The sequence below is a fragment of the Neolamprologus multifasciatus genome, chromosome 8 (genome assembly GCF_963576455.1).
Source record: "Neolamprologus multifasciatus chromosome 8, fNeoMul1.2, whole genome shotgun sequence".
NCBI lineage: Eukaryota > Metazoa > Chordata > Actinopteri > Cichliformes > Cichlidae > Neolamprologus > Neolamprologus multifasciatus.
The window spans coordinates 3,954,497-3,972,163 of record NC_140446.1 but is presented as its reverse complement, the minus strand read 5'-3'; the positions used below and the strand labels follow the sequence as shown (position 1 = coordinate 3,972,163).

Below are 17,667 nucleotides of genomic sequence, written 5' to 3'. Positions count from 1 at the left end.
TATATTATCGTATATCAATCAGGCTCAGTCAGTCAGGCATATATAGTTATGTAAGACAAGATTTAGAAAAAGGTAGAAAGTTAAAGATAACGTGCCAAAAATATTTTAAGATGACTGATAAATAATTTAGTGAAGTTTTTATACCCGTCCACAGAAGAGGAACTCATTATATTAAAAGAAAAAAAAACGTTTTTGCAGAACTCTGCAACAAACAAAACCAAGTACAACCTGTGATTGAATACTTTCAGAACTAACTTTAACAGCAACAACTTAAATTAAAAGTTTCCTGTATGACCTGATGCAGGTCGTGATGAGCTGTGACTGAAAGGCTTTTGTTTTGTTTCAGTTCATTGAGGTTTGAAGAGCTTTAGCTCTCAGACAGCTGCAGTCTCGTTTGAATCCTTTGGTATACAGAGGAGTTCACGATCGACTCAGTGTCTGGAAGACACCCAGTCCTGTGGCTGCAGAACAAGCCCAACTCATCAGCCCTCCATGCCTGCTGACAGTCAGTATGGGGTGTTTGTGCTGATATGCTGTGTTTGGTTTTCTCCAGACGTGGTTGATCCTTGACAAACATCGCTATTTTGGTCTCATCTGTCCAAAGGACATCGTTCCAGAAGTGTTGCGGTTTGTCCAGATACAGATCGAAGCTATTCTGCATTGTTCTTTTCACAGACAACAGCTTTCTCTTTGCAGACCTTCCAAATAAACCACACTTGTTCGGTTTTCTTCTAATTATGTCATGGACAAACATTTTGAGGCCTGTAGTTTTTTTGAGCGTTGCAGTTTGACCTTGGGATGAATTTGCTGGGACGTCCAGTAACAGTTTAGATTCTTTTTATCATGAAAAAAAGCAAGAAACTACAAAACATTTAGCATCTTTTCAGGTGGGAATATTTGATGGTTTTGTATCATTAAACTCCAGCTATCAGTCAGTTTTGTATGGAAGCCCGTTTCTGACACAAAAAAACAAACAAAAAAAACAAACAAGTATCCATAACTCGAGATTTCAAGTTATTTTCTTGAAATTTCGACTTATTAACTCAAAATTTGGAGAATAATAATGGATTGGATTTATATAGCGCTTTTCAAGGCACCCAAAGCGCTTTACAATGCCATTATTCATTCACTCTCGCATTCACACACTGGTGGAGGCAGCTACGGTTGTAGCCACAGCTGCCTGGGGCAGACTGACAGAAGCGAGGCTGCCATATCGCACCATCGGCCCCTCTGGCCAACACTAGTAGGCGGTAGGTAAAGTGTCTTGCCCAAGGACACAACGACCAGGACAGAGAGCCCGGGAATCAAACCGGCGACCTTCCGGTTACAGATACGCTTCCCAATCGGCGACCGTGGCTGATTGGCAGAGCTAACATACGAGTTAGCTCTGCCAATCAGTAATCTACGTGAATGGTCACTTTCTTGTTACCCGGAAGCATATGGTGCAGTACGGAGCCCCGCAGGGGACATGGGAGGAAAAAAAAAATTAAGACGGACTTTTGGGAGATCTCGCAAAACTAACTCGGGATCTCGCAAAACTTTTGCGAGATCTCGCAAAAGTTGAATTCCAACAATGGCGGCAGCTACTTAGTTGTAATATTCCTCTTTCTGGGTCACAAAATACACTTTTAAGATATTTTGAGGCGTGAATGTAGTTGTGTAAACGTCAGATATCTGCTCGGTTTACAAGACATCACATATTTGCAAAAGTGCTCCGACGTTTTCGGACATCTGACACCCACTAGCTCGAAGCTAACGGGAGGTCGAGACCTACTACAGCCGGGAGGAACACCGCTTTCCTAGCACATCGTGCCTTGACCTCCCGGTCGGCTTCGAGCTGGCGGCCTCCGAAGAATGCGGCTAAAACTTTTTCGAGATCCCGAGTTAGTTTTGCAAGATCTCGCAAAAGTCCGTCTTAATTTTTTTTTTCTCCCACGTCCCCTGCGGGGCTCCGTAGTGCAGAGTAACGCACACTCAAAACCGCATCGCAACAAATTGGCGCTTTCGCGAGTACGTTTGCTGATAGTAACGCCATGTGACTCCGCTAATAACACAAGGAGTTCATCATTTTTGAAGCCACACTGAAAATACTCAGCAATCTGTGCATTCATGACTGGATGTAAAACCGGTAGCTGTAGCATTTGTACCTGGGGGCTAACAAGGAAATGACATCATTCACATAGATTACTGATTGGCTGCCCTAACTCGAAATTTCGAGTTACTTTTCTCAAAATTTTGAGTTAATAAATCGAAATTTCGAGTTATGGATTTTTTTTAGTGGCGGAAACAGACTTCCATAGTTTTGGCCTCCTCTAAAATACATGGTTAGCAAAAGGTCAGCACCTATGGATGCCATCAGAAACAACACTGCATTATCCTGCTGTTATATCTGTCCTTGTTTAATGCTGATGAACTAGATTATTATTTTGGTTGAAGTAATTTCCGGTCTGTTATTGAGGTTTATCATAATACAGGCTTTTAAAGATGCCCTCTGTTTCACGCATTGATTAAAAAAAATGAAAAACTGAGATTAATAATCTAATAATTAATAATCACAATCCGAGCAGGGACTTTGACCTCCCGATTAAAGGTCCACGAAGGGTCCAGATTGGTATCAGAGTAGTGCAGATGGGTCGCTGTTCCACTGGAGATCAGCAGAGGGAAACGTAGCTCTCTTTCCTGCGCTCCTCCTCAGACAATAAAAACAAGGCGAAGCCCACACAGTCGGCAGCATCTCGGCTCCATTCAAAGACGTCTGAAGGGGGGGAAAAAAATCAGAAATATGGACACACGGCCGCCGGTCTGGGACTAGAGATGTAGCTGCAAGGATGCCAGCCAACTGCATCTCCCGTTTGCTCCTCTTCGTGTCGGTGTGCGCGGTCTGGGAGGCGCTGGCCAAATCTCTTCCAGATCAGGGAGCACTGGGTAAGCTCGCCATACGGGGGATGCGGCACAATGAGGAGATGGGAGTGGTTGCATTTTTACTGCTTTTGTCGACAATCAGTCGATCTGTGCAGCGATGCGCCCTGATTTTATGGCAACCTGAAAGATATTGACGGTTAATTACAAGCGAGGCTTTTTCCCGTGCTTGCCCCGGGATAGCGTCGTCTTTTCGGGGTATAGATTCTTTAATATCTGCGAGTTGCTTTGACAGAGAGGCCACGCTGGTGGCCGTGAGCTGGTTATGTCCCCGTGCTGTGCAGATGTGAGAGATTCAGATGTGAGTGCAGGCCTGAGTCTGTTGTTCCTGTGCAGTGTCAGGCCCAACTAAGCCGGGCCTTCATGTGTGTCATTGTTGCTTTGCACAGTGAGTAACAGTGGGAGCAGGAGGGCCTGCGAGCTTGGAAATGTGTCAGTGCCTGAGCCAACATTTTAGATTTCTTCACTCCAAAATCAATTTCCCTGCACGAGAAAACCCCCCCGCTATTGTTCCGTTAAATAATGCTTCAGCAGAGGCCTTAACACACTCCGTGTTTATATTATTGTGGTGCATGTTTAAGCACATTATGTAATTACGTTGCATTATGCATGCCTGCAGCTATTTTTGACATGCATGAATGGTCACAGGCACAGAGAGTGGAGGAATGTAACTGAGTATACAGTATTTGAGTTACTTGCACTTGCAGTGCTTTCCTGTTGTGACCTTCTCCGTTTACAGCTCCACACCATAGAAGGAAATGTTCTTCTTTTTAATCATCGTCCTTATTTGTAGAGTCTCAAAAGCAAGCTAATAATAAACTGGAACTACAGAGGTCCTGTATCTTTTATTATGTGCAGTGAAAAGTGGATTTTTATTGATAATTCTTCACTTTAGTTTTCATATTGTCACTTTTACTTTTAGAAAAAGGTTCTGAATGCTGCTTCCGCCTCTCCTTTAAGAAATGTTTGACTTTGCACCTTTGCCTCGAGGGAGGAAATTGTAATTTAATTGATGCGTCAGGCTTGTTTCGGGAACAGCTCAGCAGTTCTCCTGACCTGCAAGCTTTTGCACAGTGCTACAAATCTATTCCTGTATTTAGAAATGTCAGATTGCTGACACATTCGGGCCTAAGTTGTGCCGCTTTATGTACTTACTGCTCGGTTACAGCCCTGGCAGGTGTTCTTTGGGTCAGCTACTGTCACCACACACCTGAGATCAGGCCCTTGCACTGTGGTCCTGTGACTGAGTTGGAGCAGCCAGATTCACCCTGAGCCAACATTGTTGGTCGAAGACAAATGTGGCCCGTGAGAAAACTGCACATGTGGCTGAAAGCAAGTCCAAACATGTGTTAGTTAAAAAAAAACACATTTTTCGAATCATTTTTTTACCCAGTAAGACCAAATATTGGCTCACTCATGTCCTTTTTATGATGTTACACTGAATTTCTGTGAACATTTCACTCTTTTCTAACAGTTGGTCATTTAATTGACAAAGCCTGAGTTATTTGAGGCCAAACATTACTTATAAGTAAACTCCAGATGTGAAATACATTGTTTGCTATCTGGGTTGGTGGAGATGTTGCTTGTTTTGGAAGGAAATAGATTAAATCAAAACAAGCTTACACCAAAGCCTAATCCATCTTTGCATCCATATTGAGTCAGGTTTGCTCCTTTTTGCATATGACTTTAAAACATAACGTCAGAGATAACAGAAACAGCGCAGGGATGATAAACACAATCGGAGCCTTTAAATAATCTTCCTGTAAAACATATAATGGGTTGAAAAACAATGACACTTTCACATTTCAGTCCCTAAAGAAGAGTTTATGGCGATTATATTAAAAGAAAAGCACAAACTGCCTTCGATTTTGACAACAATTCGGTGAATTTAAGTTGTTTTGAGATGCGTCCACTGAATCACTTCTGAAGGACACTGAGGGAGTGAAAAATTCCCACTGTGTCTCACTGTGACTCTCAGTGTTTGTGTCAATGGAGCTGCTTCAAGCCTTCAAGTGAGGAGCCCAGATTGAGGAAATCCTCTCTACACACACACAAAGGAGCCTTTATTGGACAATTTATGTTAATGGATGGCAGCATTTATGCATGCACCGTGGATCTGGACACACAAACACCCACACACAAACATACTGCTTATTATCTGAATGCAGCCATTAGCTGGCGTCTCTGGAAGAGTTGTGCATCGAGGGGTTTGTCGCTGGAGGCCTGCGCGGTTTTAGCTCGCAGTCCTTCAGGGACTGAAACACAACGAGCCAGCTTTTTGGAGTGTCAGCTTGTATCCATGGGAACATCCCCAGCGTGACCCACATCTACGTCCAAGAGACGAGATGAGAAAATGTTCCCGAGCTGACAAGAATGATGAGGGGATGAGGGGCGGAAATAGCCACGCAACGGATTTGTGACGGGTGTGGCTGTGATGACTACAAACATCATCATCAAACTAACAACAACAATCATCCCCTGCTGGAAGTGATTAGTCTGCAGCAGCAGCGCACACAGCTCACCGGTCAATGCATTTAAAACTCTGAATGCATTCTTCATCAGTCACATCTGTTGACTCATAATATACATGCTGTTACACCTCCTGGTGATGTTATAGTCGCCGATGCCCTTAAAGGAGACCTATTATGCTTTTCCTAATTTTCTGTCACGTAGATATATTGTTACTACGGTGGATGCACGATAGACCATGCTGCACACTGACCTAAACATTCAGCTTTAAGCTATTTTTTTCTGGTCTTGGATCTGTGTGATGTCAGTAACAGGAGATACCTTTAAGCTCTCATCTCAGGCACAGAAGCCCCACCCACCTGATGTTCAAACCTTCAGTTTACAAGGGTCAGCCAATCAGAAGAAAGCTGGCTTAAAGTGGGAGGAGCTAAAAGGCTTAGTAAAGGATAAATAAGATTATTTAGATTTTTGTTCCACTCACTGTGTGTTTATACACCACTCTGCTTTAATTATTACTTATTATTTATCTCTGGCTTTCTTCCACAGCGGTTCTTTGTCCTCCTCCACTCACCCCCAAGCCAGTCGTGGCAGATAACTTCCCTTAATGGCTATGCCAGAGTTTTCTTCCTGTTAGACGGGAGTTTTTCCTTCCCACTGTCGCCAAAGCACTTGCTCATCATTGCGGTTTTTGCATTTTATAACATGCTTCAGAACATAAAGCACCCTTAGTCTAATAGAGTCATGCAAAAGAGATTTCATTGTTTTAAAAAAACGAAACTACCTTTTATATACATGAAAGTAAGTTATTACTGAGAATCACCATAACTTTTTTTCATCAGCACAAAAATATTATTGTCAGCTAAACATCCTGAATATCTATGAGTCGATATGAACTGTTAGATTTAACAGTGCTGTTTGCTAACTATAGACAAAAACATATGTTTTTAAATATTGGGCCATTTTGCTTCTATTGTCTTTCTTTTTTGAAAAAATGAAGTTAAAATGTTTATTTAACCCAATTTTGTCACTTGTACGTATGTAATTTAATACTTACTTAATAGGAATATATTTGCATATTTAAACAAACTTTCTGAACACTTATAGCAAAAATCATTAATTACTTTAATTTGAACTTATTTAATGTAAGTAATTAACTGAGGAAATTTAACATTACCATTTTTAAACATAACTTTTCAGAAAACTTTTAATACAAAAACCATCTCTGTTAATGTGATTAAACCTAAAGCCTGATTATCTCCTCGGGCAATTCTAATTATTATAGTAAATAAAACACAAAGTGTATTTAATGTTTTTATTTCACCTGATGGGGCACATGCTGTGTTTCATGCTAATTATGCGGCCTTCGCTCCGTGTAGGTCATTTTGAATGACACTGTAACGCTGCTGCATAATTATGCCGTCCTTGTAGGACAGCTGAGGGGGACTCGATAAATTGAGCCATACTCAAGTGTAATTAGATCTTTAAAACTGCAGTTTAATGAGACGACACAAGACTGGTGAATCGGAAAGCTTCGCTTTTAATATGACAGAAATGTTAAAGAAGAAATATCTTTTATTCTGTTCAATAATTGACAAAATATTAGCCTTGTTTGTTCAAAACACGCATCAGTTAGCTACTGGCTAATTACTCTCCCTCTTTTTCTCCTTGCAGAGGTGCAAATAAGAGTCCAGGTGTTCGACAACAGCGACCTGTCCCCGTTGGCAGACGCTCAGGTGGAAGTACACGGTAACCAGACCCTGTTGGCGTCCAGCCGTGCTGGCAAAGATGGCGTGGTGAGAGTCAACTTCCTGTACCGTGCGGGAACATGGGTCATTATTACAGCCTCCAAACAAGACTACGTCACCAACTCTGTGCCCTGGCACTCCAGCCGCATCCCGCGTACGTCCAGCGCATTTTATGACTTGTTTGCTTTTTTTCTCTTCTTGGCAAGTAAAAGTTGAGCTGTTAAAATGTCGAGTATAGAAACATTAGATGCTATGTCCATCTTTTATATACATCCAGTAGATAATAAAACCTACGTGGAAGCTGTAGAACAGGGGTCTCGAACTCCAGGCCTCGAGGGCCGGTGTCCTGCAGGCTTTAGATGTGTCCTTGATCCAACACAGCTGATTTAAATGGCTAAATTGCCTCCTCAACATGTTCTCCAGAGGCCTGGTAATGAACTAATCATTTGATTCAGGTGTGTTGACCCAGGGTGAGATCTAAAATTTGCAGGACACCGGCCCTCGAGGCCTGGAGTTCAAGACCCCTGCTGTAGAAGGAGATGAGTATTTTTACCTGTTGACCTACCTCATCCATTTAAGGTTACTCCAAAGGCTGCGCTTGGCTTCGATACTGCTGTGATTAAAATGGAAGCAGCATTTCTGTTGCATGAAGCCTGGTAGTGCCACAGCTGAGGTTTTTTAGAACAGGATCACAGGATCTCTTGTTTTTAATTGTGGGAATAAAAAAATGTCTTTTTTGTTTTGTTGCTGGCCTGTCGATGAGGACGAGGAGACTGGATTTAAAAACTGCGTCTTGTGTAATTCACCCACAGAATCCAGTTTTTTTCCCTTTAGCCTTGAGGTTATGGAGCTGCTTTTGCCTAGATGATGGTTATTTTTATTAGTTTGAGTCTTAAAACAAACTCTGTCTCAGCAGCGTTCCTGCACCTGTGAAATCTGCTGATTTCATCTTCTTCTTCTTGTAGTGTATGCGGCAGTCAGCCTGTACCTGCTCGTTCAGAGGCCGGGAACTCTTATTCTGTACGATGACGTCCTGCAGGTGCTCTCTGGGTCTCCAGGTAAAAACAGCTTCTAAAAAAAGCCTCATGCAGAACATATTTAAAATAATATAGACTCATTAGAAAACGATAGTTCTGTTGTGGTGATTTGGATTGTTCAGTTTGGCTATTTGAGTTTTTATTTTTTATTTTTCAAAACCAAAATTATTGCAAATCATCGCAATCTCGTTGCCTTTTAATGGTTGTTTTGAATTGGTTCTGCACCCACTTCCAATTAGTTGCTGTCTTGAAAGCAATCTTGGTGTGTCAAATTAGCAGTAAGAAGAGACAGACGGATATCAATTTGCATTTGAAAGGAGGCAAGTTGCTAATTACATGCAATCTGTTTGTGACATTTTGATGATTAACTGCAACAAAATGTAGAAAATAGCAAATCTGTTGCACAGAAGTTCACACTAACTGGCTTATGTTCAGAGTTCAGCCTGAAACTTGAAGATCTAAAACAGAAATGTAGAAATTAATCCACAGACAGCGATGCCGTTGCTTCAGGGGCAATTTAACTGCACAATTACAAATGTGCTCGACAGCCTCACGTCAGGTATTTTCAGTTCATATTCACTGTTTATCTTCCGTATGTTCCACTTCCTGTTTTATTGTGTTAGCCCTAGTCTGTGTGCATTATGTTCTAGTTATCTTCCCAAGTCCAGCTGTTTACTCACCTGCCCCTAATCGCTCATCATTTCGCCCGTGTATTCAAGTCCCTCAGTTTCATCAGTTTATTGTCTTGTCATTGATGTTGTCACTGCCGTTTCTGTGTGTTTTCAGTTCAGTCAGCCAATAATAAACACCGTGGTAATCCTTCATAAATCAACGTCCTGCGTTTGGGTCATCTCTTCCTCGCATCCACACACGACACCTGACACCTCACCTGTGTAGGAATATAATAGGGGTGGGGGAAAACATCGATACTGTGTAGCATCGTGATATTTTGTTTGCTAATAATGTATGGATACAGGGACAGCAGAAATCGATATTTTGTTACAAAAAAGGTTTTTGTGCTCTGACTTCAGAGCATGTTGATCCTTTTTCTGAGCAAGAATCCTGACATTCCTTCACTGTCCAAATGTGTTTAACTTTTTTTTTGGCAGCAATAAACATGACAGTTTACTTATTTTAATTTAAGACATGTTTTATTTTAATTAAGTTAAAAACTTTTTTATTTAATGTAAAATTATATTTTGTTTTAATTTACTTTCAAATTCTTCAGTTGCTGAAGGGGCTGCATAGTTTTCATAAACTGCATAGTTCAGAATAGCTATAATTGTACCAGATGGTTGATTCAGTTAAGTTGGACTAGACTGTAATACAAACCGTTCAGTTTGTCAACAATAAAACTGAAATGAGAGAAAGACTGAGTGTGAGACTTTGATATTAGAGAAAATGAATATTGATAAAGTTTACCTTTATGTACAGAATCTGAATATCGCAAAATATTTTTAAAAAATTGCAATAATATCGTATCGTGGGATGTATGGTGATTCCAACCTCTAGAATATAACCAGAATACAACCAACTGGCAACCAGATGAGATAAAGATAAGATAACCTTTATTAGTCCCACACGTGGGAAATTAGTTTTGTCACAGCAGGAAGTGGACAGTGCAAAAGTTATATAGCAAAAATTAGAATACAATATGAATAATATAATGTACACAACTGTACAGAATAGAATAAAATACTATATACAGTAGAATAAAATAGAATAAAATATACAAATTCGATATACAACTGAGTAAAAATACAACTTTGTATTGAGAGTGGACATTCAGAGGTTGAGGGTGTTGCACATTAATTTTGGGTGAACATTTGGTCACCACAACTATTGTATGAAACAGTTCAGTGGTTCCTGTTTTTACCCTCCTGTGACTGAGCCGTTACACAACAGCAGAGCTCTGAGACTGTACTGTATTCCCTCCGCACCCTGTATAAATGAAATCCCTGGAAACCCAGCAGGTATTTTGATCAGGTTTGTTTTCTTTTTCCTAATTTTACTTACTTCATTGCGAAGTAATGCATATTTGTGAACATGTAACCAGTTTTTCTTGTCTATGGTTAAACAGTTACCAGATCCAGAGTTGGATCCACTCCAAAAATTAACCACTTCTGAGTTGTAGCAGTCGCCACCGTTCAAGAAATTTTGTGGCAAATCCTCCATAATCCTGCTAATAATGAGATAAACAAACAAACAGAAACAAACACGGTGTTTGTAGGCGTGACAGACTGTGAGGAGGGGGATTGTTTCTTTTTCAGGGGCTCGTAACCAGCCGCTGGTGCAGCTCCAGAGGAAGTCCATTCAGCTGCCGTCCAGCTCCAACTACACAGCGCTCACTGCTGTGCTGACCACAGCCAGGAGCCAGTATGAAATCGGGGGATTCCCCTTCCTGCTGGGCCAAGAGACCAACAGCTCAGGTCAGTGTCAGTCTGTCAAACTGATGTTACAGTGTGGTCCAAGTTTCTGTGCCTTTCTGGATCATCTGAGGAGGTTTCATTTCTAAGTCTTTCCAATAAAATCTTAACACCGCAGTTTGCATGGATATTTTAGTTGTCCCAGATCTGACTATAAGCTTGCTGTAAATAAATTGCTGCTACTTTGCTAATTTATTGTCATTTATAACCACTCGTATACCAAAAATGTGACGGTTCCAACTTGTCTGGTAGCAAAATAAAGATCAGAGTTATTATTCTGTTCATTTTTAGCTGTTTGTATTTGTGCCTCACCACCAATACAGGTGCAGAAACTGGGTGGATGGACTTGACGGCGCTGGCAGTGGTCAGCATTCAGCTTTTTGATAAAGATGGCGGCGTCATCCGCGTATCAGATCCGATCCACATCTCTGTGCCGCTGCCATCGGACACCCGAAACAGGATGGCCACGAGTGTGCCCGCTTGGCTGTATCAGCCAAAGACGGGTAAGCTGTGCGCTAAAACTTACAAATAGTCTTTTATTAATGCAAACTATGTATGTATGACTGTACTTAGAGGCTGCTGATCATTTTCTTTCCTCCAGGGCTGTGGGTTCGGAACGGGACGGGCTACATCAAAAAGGACGGGACGCAGTTTGTCTGGAACGTCGTGGTTCCTCAGATGGGATACTGGTTGGCTGCCTTTCCGACGTCTTCAGGTATTGAAAATGAAATGGCTGTTTTTGCTAAAATGTTAACTGGTGACTCTTCACGTGCCTTTATACTGCTGCAGAAACACAGATAACAAGAAGCCTTTACTATAAGATTCACTTTATCGTCCCTGAGGAACTCAATAATAAATCAATAAACAAGGTGATTTTGTAGGACAAGGTTAAATAGCCTTGAGTTTGAAGCATTGATCGTATGAAAAATGATAGCTTCCTTAAACTTGCATCCGTTTTTAATGGCCACCAGGGGGTGACTCCTCTGGCTGAAACAGACACCAAGATGGTGACAGCAAAACCAATGTGTGGCGCCATGTAGCTATTATCAGCTGAACCAAGTTCCTGATTATTTCATGATCGATGTAAATCAAATTCTTTCCTCCTCACTCACTTTACAGACAAACTAGCAGTTGTTTGGACAGTATAATAGGGAGCTGACATGCTATGAATGAATCTGAGTTAACTTTTGCAATGATGTCTTGCAGGTTTAGGTTTGTCTCATCCAGGCTTGAGGGATATCACCACCTACCACACTCTGTTCCTGCTCTCCATCCTGGGATCGCTGGCCCTGCTGGTGCTCATCCTGCTCTGTGTGCTGCTCTACTACTGCAGGTGTGGGGAGCATAGGTCCAGGTCTCACTTTTAGGTTTCTATTTGTAGCAAAACGTGGGTTTCTTTTAGTCCTACTATCAATAAATTAGGACCACACCCACCTGCTGTTTATGAGGGGCGACCAATTATAAGGAAAATAGCTTACCAGAGGATGTTCTACACATCTAAAACAGCTTGTTTTAAATGTGGGCTTAATTAAGGTCCGATGAAAGCTTATTTTGAGCAAAGATACTCCAGTAGACATGTTTCCTTTTTTTTACTATAAAATAACATATGAAAAATTAATTAATTAAAAGTTTCTTGTGTACAATAACCCTTCATACTTTATTTGAAATGGAACTTTAACAAATTAAGTTTGAGTTATTGAGTACTGCAGTACACAAATAGTCCACCAGAGGGCAAAAAACATGCGTCAGATAGTGAACCTGTTTTTTCCAGTGATGTACTGATCTTGCCTATGATAAAGGTCTTAAAAACTAGCTTTATGGGTTTAAGTTCCTGCTTCATTAGACAGTTTTTTAAATCCCTCCCCTTTATTGGAGCCGTTTTGCTTCCTTCTGACTTTCATTTTTTGTTTATCTTTCAGACGGAAGTGTCTGAAACCACGTCGACAGCAAGGCAAACCTCACACATCCAATCTAAACGGTGCTAAGAGAGACCAGGGCACATCCACGTCACGGCTAAATCTGATCTGTGGAGGCCATGTTGAATCAGGCCCCTCCAATGACAAATCTGACTTGTCGCCATCGCGAGACTACCAGAGTTCAAGGGAGGATTTAACTAAGCATGTTCCAGCCCACATGCTGCGACACGCAAAGGGTAAAAATGCGTCAGGTTCCCAACGGGGTGAAAGCTTCCCCATGAAGGTTACACGTGCCACAGAGACCAACAACTTGGACAGCCCTTTGCTGCATGACGACTACAACCGGAACTACAGCCCCAAAGACAACAAGGAGTCCGACTATCACAGACACCACAACGCCAACGACAATCGAGGGTACTCCTCCGATCCCCCGTCCCCACCTCGCTTCCAAGGCTACGTCCCAAGCCAGTCCGACAAGCCTCCGGATTATTCCGCAGCAGCAGCAGACAGCCTTGCCCGACCTACTTCCCTCAACACCCAACCAGGTCAGATCATCTTTTGCAGCTCCATTGACCAGATGAAGGAGAACATGTACCGCAGCATGGTGCCAACCCTGGTTATCCCCGCCCACTACATGCGCCTGCCATCTGAGTTTTCTGGCAAAGATGGCAAGGACCAGAAGGATCAAGACAAAGATGGCACACAGATGGGAGGAGGCCAGCAGCACCATCACCACCACTCCCAGAAACAAGGCCAGCAGCAGCAACAGCAAGGAGGATCTCAAGGCGACGACTCTGAGGAACCGAGCTGGGCATCTGACTCGTCCGGGGGACCTGTGACCATCCCAGTGCTATTCAACGATTCCACCATGGCTCAGATGAACGGGGAACTGCAAGCTCTGACAGAGAAGAAGCTCCTGGAACTTGGAGTTAAACAACACCCGAGGGCGTGGTTCATCTCTCTTGATGGTCGAGCTAACGCTCACGTGCGTCACTCCTACATAGATGTTGGGAATGACCTCAGTGGCGGTGGTGGATTCGGAGGTGGCTCCAGCAGCACTCCCCGGGATGTCAACCTGGAACCTCCTCTTGAGGCCCAAGAGCGAAAATCAGCTGGAATTAGAAAGGGAAAAGATGAGCGCTGGGGAACGGGAGGACGGAAGGGCCACGGTGTTAGCAGCAGCGGCGGGAAGAGTTACTCCAAGCTGGCCTACCCGGACCACAGCGAGCCCAGCAGCAGTGAGGGACGTCCCGTCTCTCCCGAGGAGAACTCCCTAACCCCTCTTCTAGACGAAGGCCCGTCCTCCCGAGGATCCACCATCCCTAGAAGAGGACGCAGCCGCGTGAACAGCAGCCGCAGCAGCAACAGCGAGAACCGCCGCGACTCCATGACCAGCCCAGAGGATGATTCCGAGGACAAAGATGAGAACAAGAAGAGCCCCTGGCAGAAGATCGAAGACAGGCCTCTGATGGTTTTCCACCCCAGGAAGTGAGCTTTCGAATGAACACTGGAACTATAACAGCCTTGTGAAAGACTCCTCTTTCACATCACCGAGAGGGAGGTCACAATAAGCACAGCCACTGCTTCACCAATCCATATCCAGGTTGTTGTTTGACCTTTGTGTTTGCCAGTTACTCTCGTAGCCTCACTGTCAGTTAATCCCTCTGGTTTCCACTGAGTTGTAGATTGAAATCTGTCCAGTTTATTGTGAACCCTGTCTTCAATCACCTGTCACTGAACCATGGTCTGAGCCATTGCACATACTGACTGTGGAAATAGCCATTTTATAGAGCAAAATATAAGAATAGAGCACTTGCTAATAATTTGATAACTTATTGATTGATACTTACAGAGTATTTGGAAGTGGATGGCATTTTTTATGGGACTGATGGGAATTTTTGGCAAATTAGGCTTTTTTCCCTGGACTAATTCTACCCAAATGCTCACAATGACTGTAGAAGATGTGAGCTTCTTTTTTCTTCTCTACTCCGAAACAGCTTCCCTGTCTGAAGAAGTTGTGAAAGTTTGTCCTTGAGCTCTTGTGAACAGATTACAGAAATATTATAAAGTCCAACGTGCAACTTGCATTTTGCTCCTTCAGGGATGTTCTTGATTTCCTCTTCCTCCTGTACTGTGTTCATGTGTTGTAATTACTTACTCAAATAGTAATGATTTGAACTGTTCAGCATCATCTCCATCTTCTCTGTAATATCACAGTGATCTACTGTACAATTTTGCCAAAAGTACGCATTTCTGCCTTTCTTCTCTTGGTGAGAGTTTTGGCCAGCAGAGACTTTGTTGCATTTGGGTCATTCCAGTAAAAATCAATCAGTGCCTCCCACCTGACCCTGTTTGAATCAGCAGATTTTTTATACAACAACTTTAGTGGATGCTCTGAGTATAGGTCAACATATGAGAACACTTGCGCTGAACAAAAGTAATGGCCGAAGAAAATCTGGAGACCCTCAAGGATTTTGAAAAACTTCTTTAGAACCTAAAATTGTTGGATAAATGTGATTTATCCAAATGATTAAACACAGTATGTGAGCACCAATGTCATTTCTTGATTCCACAACTGTGCGCTACATTCAGGTGTGTTGAAAGATCACTGTGTAGGAATCACAGTTGGAAGATAAGCCTGATATAGAGACGTAAATGGTAAATGGCCTGTATTTATATAGTGCTTTACTAGTCCCTAAGGACCCCAAAGTGCTTTACATATTCAGTCATCCACCCGTTCACACACAGGTGATGGCAGCTACATTGTAGCCACAGCCACCCTGGGGTGCACTGACAGAGGTGAGGCTGCCGGACACTGGCGCCACTGGGCTCTCTGACCAACACCAGTAGGCAACGGGTGAAGTATCTTGCCAAAGGACACAACGATCCGAGATTGTCCAAGCCGGGGCTCGAACCGGCAACCTTCCGATTACAAGGCGAACTCCCAACTCTTGAGCCACGATCGCCCACGTAGATCAAAACGGGAACCATTCATATGCTATAGCTTACTATCCCACCCACTGGGTGATACGATCCTTGAAAGTTTACTCAAAATGCACATTTTTTGAGTTTTCTCTGGTGAAATATTAGAGTTGTTTATGTAAAATCTGTCTTCATCAAAAGCAACATTATAACTTTTAGACTGTGACACTTGGAGATGGTGCAACATTGATTTGCTCACAGTTTCTAACATTTATGATGTTAAAAACTCAAGTAAAACCCTGTGTACTTTGAGGGCCTTTAACTTGGACAGTATTTATAGAATGAAGGTAAAAATTTGCATGACCTCATTAAATTTGAGGGGGGCGGGGGAAGCCGTGGAAGCTTCTGAGGGGGTCAGGTGGGATTTTTTTCCCCAGATTTGGCTGATTTTATATGGAATGACCCATTTATCTTGTGTAAATACATGCCCAGATATTTGAAAGACCATTTGGTATAGAAAGGTTGCATGCATATGAATGTATGAAATAAACAGAAGGCACCAAAAGCCCTCCCCTACAAGTTCCTGCTAGACAACCCCTAAACGCCAAGAAACAAGCGTAGTTCCAAACCGCTTTTACTTGAAGACTTACTATTTCTGAAGTATCCTACTGAGATCAGCGGGGGTTGCCTGTAGACAGAGCCTGAACCACTTCTCTCCTGTAAGTGCCTTCTTTCACATAGGATCGAGTGATAGGCATGCCGGTCCCTTTTTAAAATGCAGTCAGCGGTCACCTAAACTCACTGTCGAGATCGGCAGGCACTGATAAGCACACTGCATTGCGGTAACAACAACAGCAACACGCGTCACTCTGGGGAGCATGCCTGCCAAAACAGACAACTTTTCTTGCGGCTATTCCGTCCTTGGATATCTTAATTTCTTGTATCTATCCTCTTTTTTCACTGAACCTGTAAATGGTATGATCTATATGAGATTTTATGTGTATACAATGTGCATGTTAAATGTAGAATAGGGTGTTTTTAATGATTTTTTTTAAACTATTATTATTGATAACAAGGATGTTTGGCACAAAATGATGCATTGGACTGTGTTGCCAAATGAACTTCACGAAGATACACTGACTTTTCCCTTAATCCAGTTCTAACGAAATTCACTTCCGGTCGTAAATGTTTACAACGATAACATACTGACCAACACGCTCCTGCTGTTACTAGCATCACCACTGCCTATTCAACAACTGTGAACTTAGCGAGGCTGGCGGCTGTTTTGTTGGTGGTTTTTGCAGAGTAATGGGTTGCTTATGAAGGGAAAACGGCTGTATAAAAGTCATGCTGACATGTTGGTCCTTTGTACCATTCGCTTGCTGTTCATAAGCCTGTGTCAGTAGCCTACGAAGCAAGCTGAAAATGTGATGTAACTCAAAGTCTGAAGAATAGCACAACCATGAATCGAATCCTGCTAAAATGTTGCGCCCACTGCTGTAAGTGTACTTTTATTTTTTTTGAGCCAGATATGGAAAGTATTGAGTTGTGCAATCGTGGCTTTTCTTGCTTGTCTATGTTTTGCTAATGAAGTGTTTTCTCAGATTTGGTGAACGATTTGACACCGAATCCCTGAGAGGAAACTTCAAATCTGGCAACCTACCGTGCTGGATGTTTTTGATAGTTAAGAGCATCAAGAGGACTGAGCTGTAGGCTTTCATCCTGTGCAGTAAATCATCGGCTTCATTCACCTGGTCAGTTGTTTGTAAACTGTAAATTGATTCAACTTTCTGTACATGAGACAAAATAGAAATAAATTTGTTCCCACGGTCTGTCTGTGTTTGGGATTTTATTTTGAAAACCACATCAAAACTAGCCTCTAATTAGGTCAAAAGTCCATGAAGAAAAATAGCAAACTAGCAAAGCTGTTGGAAAAGTGAATGTAGCAGAACAAACAGATGGCAAATAGATGTTCTACCAAAGGATACTGAGGGCAATCAAGGGGAGAGGAAACAGCTGGAGGAAAACAAACAGCTGAAATTAATCAAGATCAAAGATACAATTAAAGTAAATCTAAATACAAGACACAAAACACAACTCACTGCCAAACTAAATCAGGAAGCAGGCAAAAAACCTGACAAGAAGATAAAAGAATAAAGTAAACCTGAGGTATCAAATATTTAGAAAACTAAGTGTTTTCAAATAAATAAAATAAAATCAATTAATTCACTTT

General features: G+C 42.2%; 1 protein-coding gene across 1 annotated transcript; it reads left to right on the top strand.

The window, feature by feature from the left end:
• Nucleotides 1–2,628: 2,628 nt before the first annotated feature.
• Nucleotides 2,629–17,266, top strand: fam171a2b (family with sequence similarity 171 member A2b). Its single transcript, XM_085171187.1, has 8 exons — nt 2,629–2,925; nt 7,060–7,287; nt 8,099–8,191; nt 10,441–10,599; nt 10,920–11,099; nt 11,198–11,311; nt 11,803–11,929; nt 12,516–17,266. Exons 1-8 carry the CDS (start codon nt 2,829–2,831, stop codon nt 14,002–14,004), a joined length of 2,487 nt encoding a protein of 828 aa, XP_085027313.1. The 5' UTR covers nt 2,629–2,828; the 3' UTR covers nt 14,005–17,266.
• Nucleotides 17,267–17,667: the final 401 nt, after the last annotated feature.